The 24,736-nt window shown below is 37.0% G+C and overlaps 1 protein-coding gene across 3 annotated transcripts in view; it reads left to right on the forward strand.

The window, feature by feature from the left end:
• The window catches only part of eif4g1b (eukaryotic translation initiation factor 4 gamma, 1b), a 50,980-nt gene extending 27,447 nt beyond the window's left edge, over positions 1–23,533 (forward strand). For all 3 annotated transcript variants that reach the window (XM_088345083.1, XM_088345084.1, XM_088345085.1), the window contains 21 exons: positions 155–243; positions 1,108–1,303; positions 3,677–3,810; positions 6,222–6,347; positions 6,420–6,830; positions 6,902–7,048; positions 7,161–7,397; positions 7,469–7,573; positions 7,643–7,927; positions 8,386–8,494; positions 8,567–8,675; positions 8,768–9,021; positions 9,871–9,998; positions 12,169–12,341; positions 14,490–14,615; positions 14,691–14,772; positions 15,983–16,081; positions 16,152–16,286; positions 17,647–17,728; positions 19,365–19,505; positions 22,267–23,533. In XM_088345083.1, coding sequence (XP_088201209.1) covers positions 155–243; positions 1,108–1,303; positions 3,677–3,810; positions 6,222–6,347; positions 6,420–6,830; positions 6,902–7,048; positions 7,161–7,397; positions 7,469–7,573; positions 7,643–7,927; positions 8,386–8,494; positions 8,567–8,675; positions 8,768–9,021; positions 9,871–9,998; positions 12,169–12,341; positions 14,490–14,615; positions 14,691–14,772; positions 15,983–16,081; positions 16,152–16,286; positions 17,647–17,728; positions 19,365–19,505; positions 22,267–22,445 — 3,347 coding nt within the window. In that variant the 3' untranslated portion in view covers positions 22,446–23,533. The remainder of the gene's footprint in view (positions 1–154; positions 244–1,107; positions 1,304–3,676; positions 3,811–6,221; positions 6,348–6,419; positions 6,831–6,901; positions 7,049–7,160; positions 7,398–7,468; positions 7,574–7,642; positions 7,928–8,385; positions 8,495–8,566; positions 8,676–8,767; positions 9,022–9,870; positions 9,999–12,168; positions 12,342–14,489; positions 14,616–14,690; positions 14,773–15,982; positions 16,082–16,151; positions 16,287–17,646; positions 17,729–19,364; positions 19,506–22,266) is intronic.
• Positions 23,534–24,736: the final 1,203 nt, after the last annotated feature.

Here is a 24,736-nt window from a genome sequence, read left to right on the forward strand (position 1 = left end):
CATATTATATTATATTATATTGTATTATATTAAGTTATCATTTTCTGAATTAGAATCTGCTTGTTTTATCTATGGGTTGTTTACTGTTTGTTTTGCCCAAAAACAAAGCTAGACATTCTTTATTATATGATGGCTAATCTGCACTTTTCTTTAGTGGCTGTGTCTGCTCAAAAGAAAAAGAAGAAAATGAAAGATTTCAATAAAAAGGAAGCTGTAGGAGATCTACTGGATGCTTATAAAGAGGTGGGTGTATGTTGGACAGTTTAAACCAGAACGTGTAAACAACTTTTTGAGAGAATTTTACAGCATTTAGCTGACAGGAGGCGCCCAGGGGTCAAGTTTCTCTTATCATTGAAATAGGGGGCCCTATAACTTGGCCATCCTTGCTTTGAAAATACGGCCGTTCAATTACTCTTACTATCTAATTTTAGCCATTGGTTTTCTTTTGACGGTGCTTTCTGAGTTGAGCCTAAAGAAGAAAAAGTGAGTTGGACACCCAAACATCTACAAGCAGACAGCTTCAAAACAGCTTTTTCTGAGTCAAATTTTACTACTGTACTCACATAAATGTGCACAAACGGCTGTAAGTCCAAGGCTGATACAAAAGTTCAAGCATTTGAATTACGGTTTTTTGACCTTGAGTAAAACGAACTTGGACACTGATGATATTAATTCCAGAACAATCTGTACATAACAGAACAATTTTTTACTGACAAACTACAATTAGGACTACTTCAAATCATGTTGAAACTTGTCTTGCCAGACTATTGTTTTAAAACGTGGGTTTTTTTAAAAACAAACCTATTTTCAAATTCAGTTTACTGAACAATAGACCAAATTAGGAAAATACCCTGATAAAAATTAAACGAAACATAAACAAGGGTCCAATATTTTATGTGGTAAGTTCTGTGGTAACGTACCAAATTTTGAAAGTATAGTCAAAATGCTTGTAATTTGCTGGCATCTGTATATCCTCTCATTAAAAAAGATTGTCATTCCAAGATTTAAAATATTCACGCATGAAATCGAAACAAATAAATTTCAGATCAGTGCTATGCAAAACTGAAGCCTTGATGAACCTCTTAGCTCTTTCTCAATTTGCTTCAGGAGAAAATTGTAACGCCACCAGAGCCTGAAGTTGTTCCAGCAGCACCAGATGAAACCCAACTTCCTGCTCCTTCTCCAGCATTAGAAGATACTGACTTAACCTGGGAAGACAAGGAAGATAAACTGGATGCTGAGAACATTAAGCCAACACCTCCTGAACAGACAGCAACCAACAAGGAATATCAATATAAAGAAGGTAGGTCTTATTTAAGTTAACGCCCTTTACTGGCCATTTAGTTCGGACAAATAACTTTCTCCTTTTTCACATTTGGTCTTATTTCCCTAAAAGAAAGTCATCTCATGTATATCATAATTCACTATAACAGGCTGTCGGTGTACTAAAGCGCATTCCAACTTTCAAAGGCCGAACAGCGGTGTGTTAGCGCCGTCGTAATACATGCAGAAAGAAACAATAAATATGAATGTGCAGGAAAGACCACAATTCATTTCTCACCGAAAGCTTATTCAGTTATCAGATCAAAGTTTGGAATATTATGTAGATAGGTTAACCCCTTAACGTTTCGACGGCCCAATAAACAAAGTTATGTCTTTACAATGTCACTGAAATACTGTAAATCATGTCGCATGTTATAGAAAGAAGAATATTATTGGAAAGCTTAAACTTTTGGGATTCAAGATATGATGACCATTTTGAAATATACTCATTACAGAAACACCACAATCTGTCTGAAAAAAGATAGGCGAAAACTATAAAGCTGGCATAACTAACCCCAACATGCTGGGAACTTCTACTCATGACACTATTCCGTGCAAATATGGTGTAGTTACCTTCAAGAAAGTCCAGTGAATCCAAACGTGTAAAATAGTCACTCAAAAAAACACGATAAAGCTGATAGATTAAAAAATAAATACAGATTCCTCAGATTATTTTCAATACTTTTCCAGGATGAGAGTCTGTTCATGCTAGTTTTATTCATGCACAAAGTGTGAAGTTACATTAAACTTGGGTTTTCCTTGACACCTATATTCCACCTGTCTCACGCATACCTTTATTGCTCGAGCGCTCCTGGCGGCCGTTTAAAAAAAAATAAAAAGACATTAGCCACATTGCATAAGCCGCAGGGTTGAAAGCTTAGGAAATAAGTCGAGGCTTATAGTCTGAATTTTACGATTTATGTATATATATATATATATATATATATATATATATATATATATATATATATATATATATATTTTTTTTTTTATATAAACAGAGAGGTGTTTGTATTCAGTGAATGATTTACACCATAGTGTTGTTTGCAATAATCTGTGGTCTGTGCAGCCTTTTGAGACTCTTTGTGATTAAGGGCTATACAAACATGACTTGCATGCACCAAACATGTTATAAATGATTCCCTCAGCATTACGGCGTAATCGAGAAAATGATTCATCTTGAAACCCCTACATGTGTGTAAAGCATTTCCCGACAGAGATTCATTGGTTTATGGGTCTTCATTTTGCTTTCACTAATATACTCAAAGTAAAAATATGCAGGAACCGTAAGGACTTGATATGAACAGGCCAATTTTTCAAGTACAGAGATCCTTTGGTTTCGCAGTGAATGGGGACCAGAACCACCCGCGAAAAGTAAAAATTCCGCCAACTAGCGTTACACCTTCATAAAAGCCACCAAGGGGCAAACTTACCTAGAGATGACATCATCACCGACTGAGAGATATAACTGTGACAAAATGACAACTATAAAACTACAAATAATAACACAGAACACATAACTGCAATAAAAATGAATGGTTTTATTGTCATACAAAAATGAACAGTCATCAAAAGCACTCGTAGTAACAGGTATGAGTGAAGAGCCCCCACTTACTTTGTGTGGTCCGTGATTTATCATCCCCCCCCCCTGAAACCCCTTACGGAAATCGAATAGCTTGAACTCTCGTCACACTGTCATGGACGTTGAAGCCCCTCTGACTGTGTGCTTTCGGCACCGAGCAGCTGGCTAGTTGAGCGCTGGCACACAAGTTGTAGCTCTATGTTATATGTTTCATGGCTAATGGATCTGGCGTTGCTGACTCCTCAGTGGCGTAGCTTGTAAGGGTAGCTATGTAACTTACCCGTAGCAGGGAGTGGCTTCTCCTTAACGCCGCCTCAGTCGTTTAATAGGACTATTGGTTTAATGCAGTATTCTTTTTCATTGCGATATTACTATAACTTAAGCCAGTTTTGCCTATTTATCCTGAGTTTTTTCTCTTTTCTCCCTTAAAGTCTTCATGACATGTTTTATACTTGAGTGCCACGTCTCATCTTGTTGCAAACAATGTTTTCCGACATTGATATCAATGAGAATTAAGACAGTACTATTCTATTCTCAAACCCGATAATAGTCCACAGAGTACCTGCTGGTGATCACCATTTCTTGCACTCTTCTGACTTTCATCAGAGTCCGATTTGATTGGTGAATTTTCTTTTCGTTGTAACGAGATGCTTAAATACTAGCTGCAGCCATGCGGCAGGTTTGTTTGGGGGGTGCAGTAAAGGCTGGGTGAACACAGTCTCACAAACCAAACGCAGGACGCCCTCCTTTATTAGTCTGTTTCTTTTTCAGATCAATGGAAGCCAATTAATCCAGAGGATAAGAAAACGTATGACCGATCATTTCTTCTTGGATTCCAATTCATCTCGGCCAGCATGAATAAACCCGAGGGTCTTCCTGTCATCAATGATGTCGTTCTGGACAAGGTATAGCTACTACAACTTACACCATACTGTAAATGTAAAAAGACAGGATAAACTATGCCAGAATCATATGCCTATTCCAAATATGTTAGAACACCAGTCACGTTACTGTTTTATACTTTGTCATACCTGTCAACCTTGGCCAATTGCTCCTCTTTTTAATGATTTTAATTATCCTTATTAAATTAAAATAAACCTTACAATCACAACGCACTTGTTTACTATCAGCTGGACAGACTACAGATGCTGCCCTACTTATGAACGAGACGATCGTTCGTAAGTTGAATTTTTTCGTAAGTTGCTTCAGTGCTATCTTTTGTATGTTTGAGGTTTGTATAAGTAACCTGTATTGTTTTTTACTGAAAAAATAAACACTTCATAAAATAATATGCTCTATAAAGATAGATGAAGTTTAGTTGAACTTACTTTTGGGCGATACGCCTCAAGAGGTTCTCCTCCATAGTAAACAGTGGCAGAAAAAAAGCGATCACAACACTTTATCAACCGCATCAAGCTTCCTTATTCCACTTTCATTTCAAATAAACCTGCTCGCCTCTTCTTTACACTTAACAACAACCATATTGAATGGATGCATGATATATTAAACATTAACAGTTCTTAGTTCTTAGCGTGCTGGAGAGAGTGTAGGCGTAGAATGTGAGGTGCGCATGAATGATGTCAGTAGGGCGACAAATCTCGTGAGAGTTGTCGCGAGAGTGTAGGGGAGCGTGAGAGTTTAGTTTTGGAGAGAGTTTGGTGTGTTTACAATAAACTGGTGCTGACGGTTGTCACTCTCCAAAGAGAGCGTAAGTATTTGAGTATTTTTTTCATGAACAAGGAGCAATCCATTACCCACACAAAACGATATGCTACATTGGTGGCAGCGGTTGGATAATGAGCAGTTGAAAGAGAGATGTTTACACATGAACTAAGAAGAGGAAGACAATTTTTTCACTTCTGGGTGGATGCTGGGTGACCTCTCACAGCGCCACACGCTGGTAGCGGCGGAAAGAAGCACAATAACAATGTCCTATTTTCAGTAAAAGGTGCACACAATACAAAATCTAATTTACAGAAATGCCCGGATATTTTCGACATCCCGAAGTTTTTTTCGTATCTACTGTTTTACGTAATTTGAATGATCGTAAATAGGGGAGCATCTGTATCTAGAATAAAAAAAAATGATGAGTTGATTTTATTTGCCAAATAAACAACACAAACAAATATTTTAGCATCTTTCTTGTCTCTTTCGGTACCTGCAGTAAACATTTTGTAGTGTAACGCGACAAAATTTGCAATCTACAATGACCTTGTCATCTGCTACCAGTGACAAAAAAAAAGAGATTTTAAAAGATTTTTAAAAAATCCCGTACAGAAATTGTTATTCGTGTACACCAGCCATTTCAAACATATGGCCCACAAGCCGGATTCGTTGCATGATTTGATCTAGCCTTGCGCTAATGTCTGAGTATGTAAGAAAAATGCAGGTTTCTGGTGAATTTCTAACAATTATTATGTATATATATATTTTAAAATAAATACAAATCAAATACTCCTTTCCATTACTAGAGGGCAGTAAATAGGCAAAAGAACTGACGTCCATTCTTATTGTCCAGTTTTTCTTCAGCTTCAGCAGGTTTACTCTAGTAGTTTAAACTGGTATCATTGCCTTTTAATGCTAATACTCTTATTTTTTATTTATTTTAAAGCAGTATGTCAATTGAGGCAAGAATGTATTTTTTCATAGCTCCCACTTGAGTTCGTGTATGTTTGTGATGTTTGTGGTGACTTGTTTCAGATGTAAAGCTGCATTTACTCAACCATTAAAATAACCAAATTGTTAACACATTCAATGCCAGGCATGAAAATCATTTTTCCGATTGTTTTTCAATTAATAAGGTGTGCTTAGAAAAGGTCCCTTATCATCTGTGATTATAATTGGTTCGGTAGGCTACAAATGTAGGCTGACTCATATATAGTACTGAAAAACGAAGCTAAATATTTGGTGTTAAAATTTTTCTACTTATCCGGCCCATTTGAAAACATAAAGGCTTTTTAACGCGCTTGGCGGACACCATTTGAAATGATCAAAACACATAGAAAATACAGGGAAAACTTCTAAGTATGCTTTATTCGTATGCTGTTTTCTATGTTTAAATATTTAGAGGTGTCACTCCTCATTAAATAAACATTTCGTGACTTTTGGTTGTAATATGTTGAGGTGATGAGTTGGGCGCAAGAACATATATTTTTGTACTTTCCACAGAGTTAAGTCATGTAAGGAACAAAAAAACAGAGCCCTTTGGACCAGAAGAAGATTGTGTTGTATTGCATGATTTTACTTGAAAACTGACTCCCTGTGAAAAAATATATCTGCCGTATGCTTCTTGAGATGAATGTATATATCTCTTCAGGCTAACAAAACTCCTTTGCGCCAACTTGACCCCAGTCGGCTGGCTGGACTGAATCTTGGTCCTGATTTCACACCATCATATGCCAACCTGGGTAAACCGGGTATGAGTGGAGGAAGTAGAGGACCTGTAAGCTACACATCGGCTATTCAATAATGTTCTTGTGTTCTTGAATTTCCTTTTTTGTATACATTATTTCAGCCTCTGGGAATGGGTGTAGGCAACAGCGGCCCACGACGATCTCAGCAAATGCAACGGAAAGAACCACGCAAAATAATCACCAGCTTGTCCTTGAATGAGGATATAAAGTTAAACAAAGCTGAGAAGGCATGGAAGCCTTCGATCAAAAAGGCAGTCCGCGGATTGCCAGGAGATGAGTCCGCTGAGAATGATCCCGATCAACTCGAGACACAGGAATTATTTAAAAAGGTCCGCAGTATTCTAAATAAACTGACCCCGCAAAAGTTTCAACAGTTAATGAAACAAGTGTCAGAACTTAAAATTGACACAGAAGAGAGGTTAAAAGGTGTCATAGACCTCACGTTTGAAAAGGCCATCTCTGAGCCAAACTTTTCAGTTGCCTATGCCAACATGTGCCGCTGTGTTATGGGGGTAAGTATCTAAAGCCTCTTTCGAATAATTGCTCTGTACACAAGCAATACAAACTTAAAAACTTTTTTCAGCTTAAAGTCCAAGCTACAGATAAGCCAGGAGACACTGTGAATTTCCGGAAAGTGCTTCTGAATCGATGCCAGAATGAGTTTGAAAAGGATAAAGATGACAATGAGATCTTTGAGAAGAAGCAAAGAGAGCTGGAGGCTGCTGAAGGGGTATTGTACTAAAACACATGTTTTTGAATAACTTCCTGGATGGTACACTGTAAAATGGCATTTTTATTAATTATTAATTTCCTTAATGGACATCACATTTTTTCAAAAATAGGATGAGGAGAAGCAAAGATTGATTGAGGATCTTGAAGATTGTAAAAACAGAGCAAGGAGGCGTTCACTTGGTAATATTAGATTCATTGGTGAGCTGTTCAAACTAAAGATGCTCACGGAAGTCATCATGCGTGAGTGCATTGTAAAGCTACTTAAAAACCACGATGAGGAGTCCTTGGAGTGCCTCTGCAGACTCTTAACTACCATTGGAAAGGATCTAGACTTTACAAAGGCCAAGGTGCCGCACACATTTGTAGTTAAATACGCTTAAGAGACAAAACTAAATCAATGTGTTTTTATGGTATTCAGCCTCTAATGGACCAGTACTTCAAACAAATGGAAAAAGTCATAAAGGAAAGGAAAACCAGTTCCAGGATCCGCTTTATGTTGAAAGACGTGGTGGACCTTCGGCAGGTAAACACTCAACACCCCAACTCGATGTTTTTGCTCCTGCCCCTATTTAACTCTTTTGTGCCATGTCAGAACAACTGGGTGCCCAGACGAGGTGACCAAGGCCCAAAGACTATTGACCAGATCCATAAAGAAGCTGAGATGGAGGAACACAGAGAGCAAATGAAAGTGCAGCACGCCCTCATCTCCAAGAAGGAGTCATTTGGTGCTCCAGCAAACAGGATGGGTGGAGGAGGATCAGGGATTCGTGGTGGACCCCACACTCCTGGTCGTGGTGCTTCCCCACAAGATGATGGCTGGAATACAGTGCCTATATCAAAGAATCGAACTTACGATGCAAAATTCAAATTCCCTAAGGTACCAATATCATGCATGTTTTAGCTAAAAGAACTGCTATCACAATTGACATTTTTCTTTTATGTCTATGGTCATACCTGGGGTTAAATTAGTGATCCGCCCACCCTATTGCAGGCACAGTTCTTGTCACATCACCGGTTTTCTTAGACATAAGCTACTACTGCTTTTTATTTGTTAGCTTTGCTTTTTTGTTACAGTGCAAGGGATTACTGTAATGCAAAAAGATGACATTTACCTGTAACTGCATTGGGAATCCTTTTTTTTCCAACATCATGAAAAATATTTATATATACTAGCTATAAAAATCAATAATCAAATATAACATTACATGTAAGTGTAGAATTAAAACTGCTTTGATGGCTTGCCACTTGAAATTGAACCATATACAGAAGCAGGTCATTTAAGCTGTTTAGTTTGTTTTTAGTCATAAACTTTGTTTGGGTTTTCTCCCCCACCAGGCACCTACTTTGGATATTCACACCCCATGTCTCGCACCAGGGGGCAAAGGTGCTATGAGCTGGGGAAGAGGCGCCAGTGGTGGTAGTGCCAACAAAGTTATTGATTCTGGTAGGTCTCCCTTTAAATAATCTCTGTCTCTTCCATTATAAACAAAACCATTTGTTCATGGCTTCTCCTTAGGCCTCGAATCGGGTAGCCGTCCAGCTACCAACACTCTGAACAGGTTCTCGGCTCTGCAACAGGCTTCCCCTGGCACCTTAACAGAATCTGACAGGCAGGGTTCTCAGAGGTAAGAACAATTATGACTGTTTGAACAACCATATGATTTTGAATGTTCAATTTCCTGTAGGAATAATTTTTTCTCAATCGCTTCCTTAAAAGAAACAGCTCAAGTCGAGAACGAGGCGAACGCTTTGACCACCGCTCAGACCGCCCCGATCGTGGATTTGACCGACGTGACGACCGTGAGCGAAACAGGCAGCATGTTGCAGCCCGACGCAGTTATAGTCGGGAAAATGAACGACAGAGTCGAGAGAGAGATCAACGTGGTTCCGCAGATCTGGTCCGTAAAGGCACACGACTGGCAGATGACAAAGGGCGCAGCAGCAAAGAGAGAGCTCACAGTCGAGACAATGGTATGTGACCACACTTTCTCTATATTCATATTCCTGTATGTCATTTCGACCTTTATTTATTTCAGGATCATGGTCGTACCTCGAATTGCTCATGTAACGAGCAAATTTTCCTAATATGAAATGATTAAAAACTCAGTGGCCTGTTTCTGACCTCCCAAAAGCACTTAAGTGAACTCAAAATAGCTATTGAACACATCGTCCTTATCATATTTAAAATAGTAAGTGTGACAGTGACAGACATCACATATCTGTCAACTTATGTTCTCCCCGTATTTTAGATGCTTTTTGATCATTTCAAATTCCGTACGCTGATAAACCTTTGTATCAGAAATTCTCATGTTTCCTATTTTAGCTCTAATCCAGAATGTCTCAGTCACCGGTAGCAGATGACAATGTAATCGTATATTGCTTATATTGTCACAGTGTTTTACATAGTCTGTCTTTCTGTAAGTAAATAGGTGCCACGTTGTGTTTGTTAAGTTCATTATCGCTTTTTAAGAAGGATTTGCAATCATTAATAAGTGGAGAAATTGGCAAAGATTGACAGGTATGAAATTGAAAGAGTATTGATGATACACAACCACTTACTGTAACTTTAAATGAACATACACACAAAAAACATTTACAGTGTACAAGCTCATGCTGGCAGTGACTAGTGACAAGCGGTCTGTAGTGGTAGCTTCTGCGACTGCTCATGAACTGTTTTTTCCTATGTTTACCGAGCAATATTTTTGTTGGAAAATTAACTCGTTTACCAAAACTCTTAAGGTACCACTGTTTTGTAATGAAAGCACCATTATCGTTTGGATGTGAATTATTGCATTTTGCTATTATTTTTGTTGCCAACAGTGAGGAGAGAAGCAACTGCCACACCTCCACCTCCCCAAACTGCTACCAAGCCTGCCTTGACTGTGGAAGAACTAACTAAAAAGTCTAAAGCCATCATTGAAGAATACCTCCATATTCTTGATGTTAATGTAAGACATTACTATGTTTTTCCAAATATGCAGAGGTCATTCAAATATGCCATGGTTCATGCTTGTTCAAGTAACTCAGCAACTGCATGAACTGTATAGAAGGTACAAATACTGATGTATGACATCCAAACATCACGGTACGATAAATATTACAATATTACTCCATGACGTAATTATCTTGAGATTTCAGTGGGTCATTGATATAAGCGAGGTTCACAATACAGACACTCCCCTACTTACAAACATTCGTGTTACGAACAACGATACATACGAACATTTTTTTTCGGGATGTCTAAAAATATCTGGATAACGCTGTAAGTTAGATTTTCAGTACAAAAATCAATTCAGGTTGCTTATACAAGCCCTAGACATACATTCCATACAAAATATAGCAACTAACAAATGCAACCTACAAATGATCGTCCAGAACGTATCTCGTTCGTAAGTAGGGCAGCGTCTCTACTGTAAACAACAACCATATGTTTTTGATAAAAAACAAACACAATTTACAAGTTCATCATGGTGTGCTTTTAGTCTCTAAGCATTACCAGTTAAGGTCTGTATAGTTCATTATCCTGTGTTTCACCATAGAGAAGTAAGATAGGATTATTATACATTTAAGAGTCTGTCATGAAATAAAAACTGCACTAATGAAGTCGCCACCAGTTGGTGCTCATACTACACAAGTGGAATTATCTTTCTAACAGATAACACTTTGATAAATTATTTATATTTAAACAGTAGCAAAGTAACCTACTTTTTCATCAAGTACTGGAAAGGTAAACCTAACATCTGGTTTTGTCCTGAAAGGTTATATCTTCATGTAATTTTTATTATAGAAGGATATCTTCAAGCACTGCTGTGCATTTTACCTTATGACAGTAACTATATTTACTCTAAATTCTTACTACATGCTGTTTTGTTATTAAGAATATAGGAAATTTATCATTTATAATGTTGAATCTGATTTATAATATTATGTTATAGATTGTATAATAGTGTATTATTATTGTTTGAATAAAAATATGTTTTCCGTTTTGTTTTTTAAGTATTTTGTACTTTTCAGACAAAAAAAAAATCATCTGTATAAAAACAATTTATGTACCGTACATTTGATTTTGATTTGATTACCTCATTAATTAACGCATATGTCAAAAAAACAAATACAGATGAAAAAACAACAACTTATTAATAAAACACTGGAGAGCTTTTTTCTTCTTGGAAAATTATGATCCTGTGGGTTAACCTGGGTAAAGGTTTAAACAATGGAAAAAAAATATCATAATTTAAATATAAACACAAAAACTTAGGAATTGTAAAATGTTTTACTGGACAAACAACCTTTAATACGTCACAAATGCAAAATAAAATAATAATGACGTCAACGCTATATAGTTTGTTTTCAACAAAATTAGGAGAGCAACAAGTGATGCAATGCATTTTGCAGTCAGCTTGTTTGTATTTTGAAATATGACAATCCTATATGGGCAATTTTAATATTGAGAAACCATAAGCAACTCTAATTATGTTGCTTTAAGCATTAAATACCTGAGAGAAATGTTCTTTTTATTTTGCATTTTTATGCCATATATTATAACATTGTTTATTACAATTGGATGTCTATTGTTTTCTAATTGCCAATGATTTACTGCATATATGGATAATATTCAGTTTTATTTCTCATTCATGGTGAATTGGTATATAACCGTGGGCTTTTTTTTTCTTTTTTTCTTGGTATAAAAACACACGTCAGTCAGTACATGTTACAAAGTTATGGTTAAAACTCAATGCGTCAATTAAACTTTTCTTAATATTGAAGACATTTTTAAGATGTTTTTAAAACACAACAAACAAAACTGTTTTACTGATATTGATATATCAGCATAGGGATTCATAATACTATGGTAATGCTTTAATTGTAAAGTGAAGTTCTGCAATATATTCCAGATGATCGTTTTATCTTGCATCTCATAGTTGATATTTTAAATTGGTAATGGCAAAATGGCATAGGCTTAACTCAAAAGACCAACATGTTTACCAAATGAATTGGTGCCCTTTTTGTTTTTGTCGTTTTAAATCCTGGACAGTTGTGTCGTTGAAAAATGAAGACGAACATGAACATCCCAGCGTGCTTTAAGATCCAAGAGCATTTCTCTTTGTCCCCCGACAGGAGGCCATGCTATGCCTGCAGGAGATCAATTGTCCTCAGCTATTGTCTGTGTTTGTACAATTCGGTCTGGAGTCAACGCTAGAGCGCAACAGCGCAACGAGAGAGAACCTCGGGCGGCTGCTGCACCGGCTTGTTAAGGCAGACATCCTGCCGATAGAGCAGTACTACAAAGGGTCAGTATGTAGCTCCAAAAGTCCTTTTTTGTAATCTGAATTTTCCGCACAGGATTGTAAGGTGCGCCTTGAAAATATAGTCTATTGTGATACTTTTTTCATAAGGTGCTCCTGACTAAAAGGCGCATGGAATTAAAGCTACTGTAAGGGCTAGGGCTTCACAACAAGTGTCATATTTGTAAACTGATTAATCGGTTGCAATATTTCACTGTTGCAATGAGAATTAAACCCAGAAGGCAGATCCTGTTCACGAGAGTAATGGTTTTCAACTGGTGGGCCGGGTGCCAAAAGTGGGTCACGGGACTTCGTTCTGGCAAAATAATGCCAATAAGAAGAAAAGGACCGAGAATCAATTACACACTTCCTAGCACAGAACAATTTATGTTAACCCCTTAACGTTCCGGCGATCTGCCTGCGGGCCGTCAGACTCAATGGATTCGAGAAATGACCATTTGAAAATGTACTTATCACAGAATCATCACAATCAGTCTGAAACAAGGTACCCAGAAAATATAAAGCCGGTATAACTCTCCTAAAAGGTGCCCTAGTGTTCCACTAATCAAACGATTCTCCACAAACATGCTCTCGTTACATTTGCTAGTCCAGTTTATCTAACCGTGGAAAATATTCATACGATATTTATAGGACAATTGCAAGCTTTTTTTCATGGGCCTTAGCCAGGGATATCCTATAGCAGTCTGTTTTGAAAAAACTACACACATTAGTAATTTTAGGCGAATTTCACAGGATTGTTGTTAAGGGGTTAAGTGCTCTTCAAATATATAATATATATATATATATATATATATATATATATATATATAAATAATCTCATAAGGTGCACCGGAGAGAGAGAGAAAGAACTTAATGATGAGAAAGACATTGTGGGAAGTATTCTGGTCATCCTGAAAGATCTAAAGATACACATAGCTTTGCGTATTAAAAATGCTTGTCACTTACAATGCTAACTTTGAGCTGAGAAAATATAAAACAATACTCCCTTTAACATATCTGGGACCGTGACTAAACATAGTGTAACAACGAGATGAGACCCAATACCTATTCATGAATTGTTTGAATCCCTAAGGGACTAGTTGGTAGGTTCTGCTGCTCTCCCTGGCACAATTACTGATCTCCTCCCAGTGCATTCAATATTATGCAACCATCCATGCCTCTGGCAGACTGTTTTTCAGTGCTCTTACCATTGCTATTCAGTTCGACACCATTATTATGCAATTGGGGTCAGTGTTAAAAATGTATCGACTGCACAACAACTGCACACATGTAGTCATGCCTTTTGTAGTAATTAGTAATTAAATATGTTTAAATATTTAGAGGTGTCACTCCTCATTAAATAAAGTAGTAATTTTGTCTTCATACAAGGCTCACCTGATTATAAGAAGCTTGTTCAAATTTTTGGTCAATGTTCTTCTGGGAATGCCTTATCGTCCTGAAAATATGGTAACTTTATTTAAAAAGTAATGTCTGTGGGGTTATGGTTTTAGTATAGTTTCTACAAGTCCATTTTACTTTAAGGCCATATTGGCCAAAATAAAGTGCACGCTATACATAATCATGTTGTTTTGTCAGCATACATATTCATTTACAAGCTTTTTATACTGAGCTCATGCTGTTCTCCCATCAGTTTTGATTATTGTGTGTTTGTTTATTCTTGGTTATGCTTATTCTAAGGTAAATTTTGCTTTAGTCCTGCATTAAAAATCACAATGTTATGCTTTATGTTTTTCCTATGCTTTTCAAAGGGCGAGGTTGGTCGTGATAAATTGAGACTGCTTTGTAGCCTCATTTTATATGTGAAATACGAAAACAGTCAACAGGACTGTCAAAATATATTCTAAAAAGTCGATGTTTTTCAGGACAATTATAAATGTGTGCATTGATTCAGAGTAATGAAAAGTGTTTTGTTGAATACATTAATTTTTCTTTGGCGATTTTCATGTAATGTTGTGTCTCCGTGAAAAAAGGCACCGATGAGGGAGGGACAAAAGTAGATGATTTCCCCCCCAACCCTCACATACAGTTTTTAACCACATGCCGATGTCAGAATTTACTTGTTGACTTTTTTTGAGCAAATGTTACAAAATATTATTTTGTAATGAGGAATTAGATTTTTATTTATTTTTTTAGGCTTCACGAAATCCTCGAGATAGCTGATGAAATGGCGATAGACATCCCGCACATCTGGCTCTATCTAGCAGATCTGATCACTCCGATGCTCCATGAAGGCGGGATCCCTATGGGAGACCTTTTCAGGTTGTTTTTGTATGGCTGCACCGGTTTAAATGTTTGAAGACAAAATGCCAAAATGTTATTTGTTTGATTTTGCAGGGAGATTTCAAAACCATTGATCCCTCTGGGCAGAGCTGGAGACTTGCTAACCTGTATCCTCACTTTATTCTGCAAAGAGATGGTGAGCTTATCAGTTTTAACTCCACGCATCCAATTTTTTTCCCTCAATAATTCATTTTCAATCATTCATTTTGACTTTATCTTTAGTATTTGAACACGGATAAAATGTATTCTTCACAAGTATTATCTATTTTTGCCCCCCAAAACATAGCAGAGAATCTTACCTTAAGTTCCAGTGCATTTATTCAGTAAGACATCATTGTTTTATATAAAATAATTATAAAGACGCTTCTCAAGAGCCATTACGTTGCCAAAATGTTTATACAGGATTAAGAGAAAGAGTTCTTGAAATCCTTGATAATGCATGAATTGTATTGTGTTTTCAAATATTGAAAAGTGCTTGAATATTGGGCAAAGTGCTTGTAAAATCTTGAAATTGTTGTCATGTTTCACAACAAGTCTGCTTCACTTTGCCATTGCATTTCTTCCCTCGTGATTAACGACAGCAGGCATTAGTTCCTATGGCACTGCCCTATGAAACGTCATCGCCACCTACGGGTCACACTCAAGGGGACAGGTGTTTTCTACACCTAAACAGGGAGCTATAAAATGTGTATCAGTGCAAGGATTAAGTATCAATTATGGACATTTTTCATGAGCTATGCAAAAAAATTAGGTGGTAGAGGTAAGATCTTTAGTTCGGTCATTAAATGTAAATCATTAAGTTGGGCCAGGCCGGGCTTCTCTCTTGCCTTTTTTTTCTTTTGTGCGCACTGGGTTGGGTCACGCTGGATTTTTTGAGCCCGATCTTACCTCTACCATATGTGGTGAGATTTTTCTCAAAAATACTTTTAACACATATTTTTCAGATCCACAAAAATATTCGTGTTTTACTCAAGATCTAAACATCATATGTCCTGTTAAATGAGCATGCAAGCTTTCAAATTGTTCATGTAAATAACATCTATATTTGTAGCTCTGCAAAGTACATGATTCATCAGGGATTTATTATTTTAATGGTACAGGCTAAATTAAAACTTTGGCTTTGGAAGTGCTTAAATTTGGCCATGAAAAAGATGGACAAACCCTGTCCCAAATATAACATGACCAATTATTTAATAGATAAAGAAAACAGCAGAAAGTATAACCTATAGTTCTAGCACATTTGTTCAGAAAAACATTCTTTACATGAAATGCATTTTGAAGACGCTTCCCTAGGCCATTCCGTTGTGAAATCACGTTTTAATGTCATTTGTGTTAATACCAACCAGAACCATAACAAGGTAGGGACGATGTGGCGCGAGGCCCAACTCCAATGGAAAGACTTCCTTCCTGAGGATGTAGACGTCAGCAAGTTTGTGGCAGAAAAGGTAACACAAACGTCACTTCCTGTTTAACGGAAAAATTATTGTATCGAGTTAACAGTTGTATTTTTTAAAGAATGTGTCGTTCACGCTGACTGAAACGTCTGAAAAGAGTGAAACCAAGAAGATGAATTCTGCAGACTTGAGCAGGCAGATTGAAAGACTGATCCAGGACAAGGCTGATAACAAAAGAATCATCGACTGGGTTGAGGTCCGTTGAGTTTTTTATTCGTTTGATTTCCATTTATTTTCTCCGTGGCTGTGCATATGATAGCATTTGAAATAGATTCTTACTGGAGCCCATGTTTCTTTAGCCCGTGATAAAATTTGGTAGATATCAGCCCTGTTTGTGAGTTCTGTATTTTCCCCAATTTAAAATAGCGCCTTATAACCAGGTGAATCTTTTATCCTCCTGACTACCAAGAAAAAAAGTTGTCCAATCACATTTGTTGTGAAATTCCCCAATCTATGTAAAGTAATTGGAATACTGCAAAAGAAAGTTTTATTTTTATTTTTAAGCTATGATCTGTCTTCTACAGTGGACAACGGAACCCAATACAGGGGAAACAAAACTCCATTTAGAAACAGTTAATCCAAAAAAATAGTAAAAAGTGTTCAACATTTTTTTTTACTTTTTTTTTTACATTATTCTTATTTGGTATGATACTTCAAAAACCAATTCCCTTTTTTGGAAACACAAAGAAAAATCTTGCACTTGGATCAAGTAACATATTTTACTGTTGGAGCCAGATTTGCGACACCTTGATGCTTATTTCAGGAGTCAGGAGGATATACCGCAGAATACAGCGGATTTCATTGGAAATGCATACCAAATAGATTGTTTGAGCAATGATTGAACAAATCAATAAACATCGCTAATATGAATTGCAAAACATTGTACTCAATGCGAATCGAACCTGAGTAGTGGTGGTGTGAGTGCCGGCAGTTAAGCAATAGATCAAGAGTCGTACAAACAACATACAAGGCATTTGACATTATCTCATTATCACACTGTTTTTAATCACGGTGTCACAACACCGATTTGCATAGTGTATTCTGACGGGTTAAGGAGTCTCTAAAGATTCTCCCCTATTGTTCGGTGCATCTTATATATGAAAAATATTTGACAGGACTATTTTCAGAGGGTGTAAAATATGATACAACTAAATTATTTATTATTATTATTTATTTTAATAATTTATAGTATGAACTTCTAGGGAAAAAAACAAAACAAAACAAAACCTTAGTGGCCAGACTCGATAATGTTTTACCTGAACTTTTGTCTTTCTGAAACCGATTTACTTGACTTTGTAAAGTATTGTGTTACTTATATCATATATTTCAGTATGGTTGATTGCAGAATTAAACAAAAACATCCTACTGTGATTTTAATATGTGTTCAGTGGGGCAACTACTTTTGCTAATAAAGAAATGTTTGGTAGTAGTCAAGCCTGACTTTAAATCCAAGAGTATTAAAGCAATGCTGGTTTCATCCTGTGGTTTATTTGTGAATATTGTTGCATACATTTCCTTTGCTTTTCGCACCTAAGGATACCCTTTTTGTCTGATAGGCCAACCTGGACGAGGAGCAGACCACATCCAACATGTTTGTCAGAGTACTGATGACCTGCATCTGCCAGTCAGCAATCATATGTGGGTGGTTTATTTACATTCCCTGTTCAAAAGGAGAAATAATAATTTCAGACTCAATCATGGCTACAATACAGACAACTATTGTAATAATTTGGCGGGATGAATTTTCCGCAGGGTTGCGTTCCTTAATGGTCCCGCGATGGTGAAAACCCGCAAAGTAGTAACCTTTATTTATTTATTTTCTTAATATATATAGATAGATGTCTCATTTGAAAAACAGTGTGCACATGTGCCATTTTCCACTAAATACATTCAGCCACACGTTCACACAATCCAGAAAAAAAATAAGAAAACGTAAGGTAGATGTATAATAATAATAAAATAAATAAATTCAATAATAACAGTCATAATCAATTAATGTATTAATTATCATAGAAATAGGAGAAAAAATAACAGAAAATGAACTAAAAACAATTAAATAAAATATAAAATAAAAGGGGGGCAGCTCATCTCTAATGATCAGCTATTTATTTATTAAATACTCTATACACACACACACACACAAATAAACACACAAATAAATAAATAAATAATATACACACGCTACTATAATAATACTAACCCTATTAAAACCAAAGAACAAACCCCATTTACAGGCACAAGCATTTTTTTAACAAATGAAATTACTGTGCTATATAATCGTTTTGTTTTTATACACATCCCTTTACGGTCAGATTAAAATTTTAAAAGTAATCTTTTGATTTCAGGACTCTGTTTTTACGTCACATGATACTTTGTCGCCGTCACGTGGACGTTATTGCAAACTGCAATTTTTCTTAGGCAGGGGCCAGCAAACCAAAATGTTAAAAAATCCAAATTGGTCTGGAGCTGCAAAAAATGAAAACCCTTCTAAGGAAGTTAACTCATACTGTAAATATACTATATATATTCATTCAAAAATGTTAAGACTGTGCCCAGTTTGTGTTCCTACAGAAACCATATGTTTTTCTACTCAAACATTTTTTGAAAAAGCGCCAGAGAGCTTCTAGGGAGCGCCAAAGAGCCACATGCAGCTCCAGAGCAAGTTTAGTCAGAAATGCAACTTTTGTTGGCGATAGAATGCCTCTTCCTCTGCTTTCAGAGAAACCTTGAAATTGAAAATGATTTGCGCACAGGTAATGTAGGTTCGTCAAACTGTTTCACGCGTACAACTCAGACTACAACGTCATTGACCACAGGCCCACAGAGGCAGAAAAGTGGCGGGTGACTGTTTGGCAGAACACAATGCAATGATAATCCATAAAGTAGCGAAATTGCAATACAGCAAGGGATTACTGTGTACTGTATGATTTGGACAAATATGTTGGGGCTCCCTACCACCCGATACAAAAATAAAGCTTTTCAGAATATATCACAACCCGTGCATGTTAGGTTAATTGGAGACTAAATCGTCTTTTGTTTGATGGTTGTTCGTGTCTGGGCTGCAATTGATCGGCTCCAGCTCACACTAATGAGGACGAGCTGTACAAAATGGACGGTTGGATAATTAACTGATTAGGTTGCGTGTCTTACTGTTGGATCAGAGTCCGGGTCAAAAATCATTCAGTAAGCCTGCGGCAAGCTATCAACGTTGCAGTATTTGCAAGCTATAATGAATATCCAGCTGACTTTGCTTTTTTTGAAAATGACCCCTCAGGTGAGAATCCCTACAAGGTGAATGAAGAGATAATCAAACAGAGGGCTAAGTTGCTGGAAAAATACCTGAAGGATGAGGACAAAGAGTTGCAAGCTCTCTATGCCTTGCAGGCTCTCATGGTGCACATGGAGCAACCGGCCAGTGAGTATCTGTGTACCATTCGAACTAACCCTTGTGTTATTTGCTTTTATTTTATTTGGTTTAATTTATTAATTATCCCGGAAATGTTTGTCTAAAGTGGCGTCCACGGTTGAAGTGTCTTAGCTGAGTCAATTCTGAGTATATTTTTCTTTTGTCAACTACCTCTGTCATCAGACCTATCCGTACTTACATGCTAAAAATTACCATAGCATTTACGAGACCTTGGTGGGTGGACAGTCTAGATGGGTCTGGAGGCATGCTTCCCTGGAATAAAATTGTGAACATTTTAAATCAAAACACATCTATGTGGTGCATTATTAGAGCAAACTTAAGAAAGTAGATCAATGATGTATGTGTGCTTTGACTTGAATTGTAAAATAATGAATCATAAATAGACAAGTTATGAAAGGTAATGACACGGCAAACAAGTCACACCCACAAAGCATGGTGAACGAAACAGGATTTTCATGTAAGAAACACTGCTTGTCATCTAATTAGACTATAAATAACTTGTGTTGTTTCGAGGCTGTACTATTTTAAGGTATCATATCGGCGAGTGAACTGACCAAATCACAGATATGAGTTTAACATTTTATTAAATATAATACTCATACCTGTGGTTTAGTAAATCAAAGTATCAACTATCAATAGCGCTGCTTTTGTGATTGCTGCTATGTCAAATCTTCAATGGTTTACAGGCAGTTATCGCTTACCTGTCAACCTTAATCAATTGTTTCTTATATTAATGCAACTCACGTTATTAAGCATTAATAAACCTTACAAACGCGACGCCGCAACTATCTGCTCAAAGCAAGACAGGCTGTGTATAATAAAAAATAATTTGTACGCTTAAAAAATAAATGCTTGATTTATGTTAAAGGCGGACACAATTAGAGGTACTCCAAAAACGTATAAAATCTGGGGAAGACATATACCATAAAATTCGGACTATAAGGCCCACTTGATTATAAGCCGCACTGAGTATAATTTTAAAGGAAAAACATTTCGTACATACATAAGTCGCACCTGGTTATGAGCCTTATGTGCCTACATAGAAACATGAGATATTTACAACGAAAGACTGTGAACAGAAAGAGTTTTAGTATTAACTCCTTAAAGCACCGACGGCCCTCCGCTCGTGATAAACAAATACGTGTCTGTACAATGTCACCAGTCACTGAAATTCATCGTGGCACATATCATCGGAAAACTTTAACTCTTGGGGTTCAAGATATGAGGACTATTTCAAAATATATTCATCAGAGAAACATCTCAGTCTGAAACAAGATTCCTAAAAACTATATAGCTGGCGTCACTCACCATTACACCCCCTAGCGGTCTTCAATTTATCTAAATGTCCGTAAAAATGGTTTTGTTTTATCAAGGACAATCCCTAGAACCCAACCATGTAAAATCTTTACTCCGAATCACACGATAATGCCGACGGACAAATGGGTATCCACCTTAAACATTTCTGCTTCGTTGGACTTTGCTTCTTGTAAGCTGTTCGTTTCGCCACATGTTTTTCCGTTTACAAAAAAAAACAGACTAGTAAAATTATTTTCAAGATCATAGTTGGCGCTCCTTTCGATTATAATCTTTTCCATTAAGAGGGTTTGTTTGTACTAGTTTTATTCATGCACAAAGCACAAACTGCGTCTTCCTCGACACCTGTCTTACCATTACCTTTACTGCCCCTGGTGGCCGTTAGAAAAAATACATTTATTGGCCGCATCGTTGCAAAATCAGCAGGGTTTAATGTTTGGGAATAAAGGCGCAGCTTAGAGTCTGAATTTCATGGTAAATTGACAGGTATTTTATTGTATCACACAACTTTTTAGAGAATCGGCTCTTTGAGCTCGGCTCACTACACTCCCTAACAGCTCTTCTCATTTTTCAGTTGCTTTAACCCATATCTTACTAATAACAATGTAACATTAGACTACTCTATTGTACTAATACCAGTGTCTGAAATTCATGACAAAAAGTTACCGTACACCAGGCCATACAACTCTGAAAGTTGGCTGCCCAACCATAAAGTTGCCATAAGACGACCAATTGCAAAAAAAAAAAACATTGTTGCAAAGTATTAAGGATTGATAATCAGAATATAGAACAGAACAACACTTTAAGTTTATTATAAATCTACTAATAACATTCATTGCATGTAAATGACATCGCTGTTTTCCATCTGCCATCGGTATGTACCTGTATTTACTCATCTTTATTCATGCAATGTTTGCGTTGCGTCGTCTGCTACAAGCCACGTGAACTCCTCTTTCCACGATGCTTTTTATGTACTTTTACTTTTAATAGCGTCATAAATTTTGTTAGCTTCTTTTGAATCTTTCTTCTGGGGCTGAGGTTTTAGCTAAATTCCTAACCACTTAGCCGTTTTCTTGCATTCTCTGTGCGTCTACTTTGGAAAATGATATGCAAATGCACGACTTTATAACGCTCGGGAAAGTCCGGAAGCACAAAGTTATTCGATGCAGGCTTCTTGATCGGCTGCTGAGTATGCAAATTGCTTAACGAACCGAAATACTGAAATTTCAAAACCGAACAAAGATTTAGAAATCGTAATAAAGCAAACGTTTGATTTGGGAATTTTTTTTTTTTTTTTTTTTTTTTTCTCTCCTTGAAAAAGTCGCTGACTACCCGGGCGTCCGGTCAGATGTTATTTCAGCCAATGCTAATACTCCCTATTTTTGCATGTAATATCTGAGCTGAAATGGAGTGTCCTCTCTTTTCCCACCGTCAGATCTGCTGCGAATGTTCTTTGACACGCTTTACGATGAGGACGTCATCAAAGACAACGCCTTCTACAAGTGGGAGTCGTGCAAGGACCCCGCCGAGCAGCAGGGAAAGGGCGTGGCCCTCAAGTCCGTCACCGGATTTTTTACATGGTTGCGCCAGGCAGACGATTCCGACAACAGCTAGGACCTTTAGATCGCCGCACTCGAACAAGTGGGATTGCCTTCAGAATTTAGGACTTTTCGAAGGCATCATATAAATCCTTCCGCAGAAATATAAAAAAAAAAGCAATAAAGAGAGAAAAAAACTTCAACTGGAAGCGATTGTATTATCGATCGAGGGTTCGATCATGCCATTTTTGTGTGAGCAATTGAATGTCCTAATTCGAATGAATATATGCGATGAGAATATAAATAATGAGAAGCAGATTTATTTCAGTATTTTCTGATGTTTTGCTTTGAAGTTTGACTTCTTTTTTGAAACTTTATTTTAGCAACACTATGCTGACAAATGCATAAAAATATGGATGTATTTTTTTGATGATGTGATACTTTTATCAACCCTCAACAACACATGTAGATGCTTGGCTTTTTTCCTGTTTTTTGATTGAGTGGCGCGTGTTTTTTTTTTAATTATTAAGGAATAAATATTATAAAAGGACATTAGAAACAAACTGCGGATTTCACAAGAACCTATACAAACCGACTGTTTTGCTGCTAGGGTGATAATCAGTTGTCACCCGACTTAACTAACCCGCCGATGGATTTATGTTACCGTTTTCTGGTTTATACTTCATCGTGTAACTGCAGCAAGCAAGAGCAAGGACACTTGGCTATTCTTGCCAGATAACCTTTTGCATTGCAACTATATAGTGGTATTCATACTTGAAAAGTGGCATTTTTTTGTGAATCCGCTTTTGAAAGCAACATTTAAGAAGAGAATGTTCCACAGGACAAATCCGAACGCCTTTTTTGCTTCTACGAGTGGAAACGGATTTTAGGAGAGTTCTGTAAATATGTAATGGATCAATTGTTCCCCTACCCCTCCTAAAGAGAGAATACTAATGCAAGTTTCTTTAACAGAGTACGTCTGTATCTTTTTTCTCTCAACTGGCCAAAAGTGCTTGTAAAGATCAAATCAGAGTACAGTCATTAAATGTGTAAATACTTCTTATTGGTTTACTTCATAAAAAAATTATTTAATTAGAGAAATTGAAGCTTCTTTTCAAATCCCTGAACTGGAAGAACTAATAAAGATTATGAATATAAAAGTTTTTTCTGCTTATTTTATTCGTTGCAAGATCATAGGCCTTCAGCTCCAGTCTGAATTAGTGATGTGTCGTTCGTGAACCGCCTCTGTAAGCCGTCTCCTGGAAGTGAAATTTTTCATTTCGTTTGTGAATGGGATTTTAGCCGACCTAGCCCTCGCCCCGCGCCTGGTTCTCTGGGTCCAACGGCGCTGGGTGCTGCCGAACGCAGTCCGCTCTGAGAGATTGCTACCCAGACTTTGGAGGGAAATGTTACACAAAAGGTCCCTGTGTAATAAGTAAAACCTGTCTTGTGACAAAATCCAAGTTAAAAAAAAAGACCTAGAAGAGACAAAAAAGAACAATGATGGGTGAATAATAAAAAAAAAAAGGAGTCCACGTAAGAGAAGCTCAGCCGACCCCCACGTATCGACCCGGCCTAAAATTCGGATCGGGTCAAGCTTGGGCTTAATATCTTACCTCTAGGCTGAAAGCTTGTAAAAGGCTTACTCTCTTTGGAGTTGGCCCACCTTTGGCTATCTAATCAAGACAATTTATTTCCTTTGTACAGCTCGGTCTCTTTAAGTTTAACAGCCGTTGGTGTGATCGCTTTGATGGATACCTCGCATAATAATTTGTGTAACCTGTGACAATTCTCAAGGTTATTAAATGCAATCTCTGAATCTGATTGACTGAACCAACAGCCTTCTTAAAGACTGTTGCAGGACAAGGCCTTCAGGATATTTGGTGAAGGCCTCTGAGTAGATTTCTGAGCTTAGCAACAACTAATGGCTAAAATGTGATTGGTTAAATGCTTGAATATATAACCACACATCTGGAAGCAGCGCAACCTGGGAGAAACAATGAAAGGAAGATGGCAGACAAGTGTTGATGGACAGAATTTAATGACGTCACATGAACCAGATGTTTATGGGCCAGCAGAGAAGGCCCTCACTGCCCCCCAATGCAACATTTAAAATGAATTGAAAAACACATTAAGCACTTTGATTTTTAATTTAGTGACAACACAAAAATGTTTGATACATAGTGGGAAAGTTGTAAATACTGTAGTTCATGTGTAATAACACTCCTCTTTTTTAAAGGAGTAGTACGGAATTTGGAACTTTATCACCTTCTGTCACTATCTTCTGCCCTAAAGTTATGTTTGCAGTCTCCACTCATTCATGATACGCGTGCAAGTATGTTTCTTTCTTAGACGAGCTCGATTAAA

Source organism: Urocampus carinirostris, chromosome 10 (genome assembly GCF_059441175.1).
Source record: "Urocampus carinirostris isolate Australia breed hairy pipefish chromosome 10, RoL_Ucar_1.0, whole genome shotgun sequence".
NCBI lineage: Eukaryota > Metazoa > Chordata > Actinopteri > Syngnathiformes > Syngnathidae > Urocampus > Urocampus carinirostris.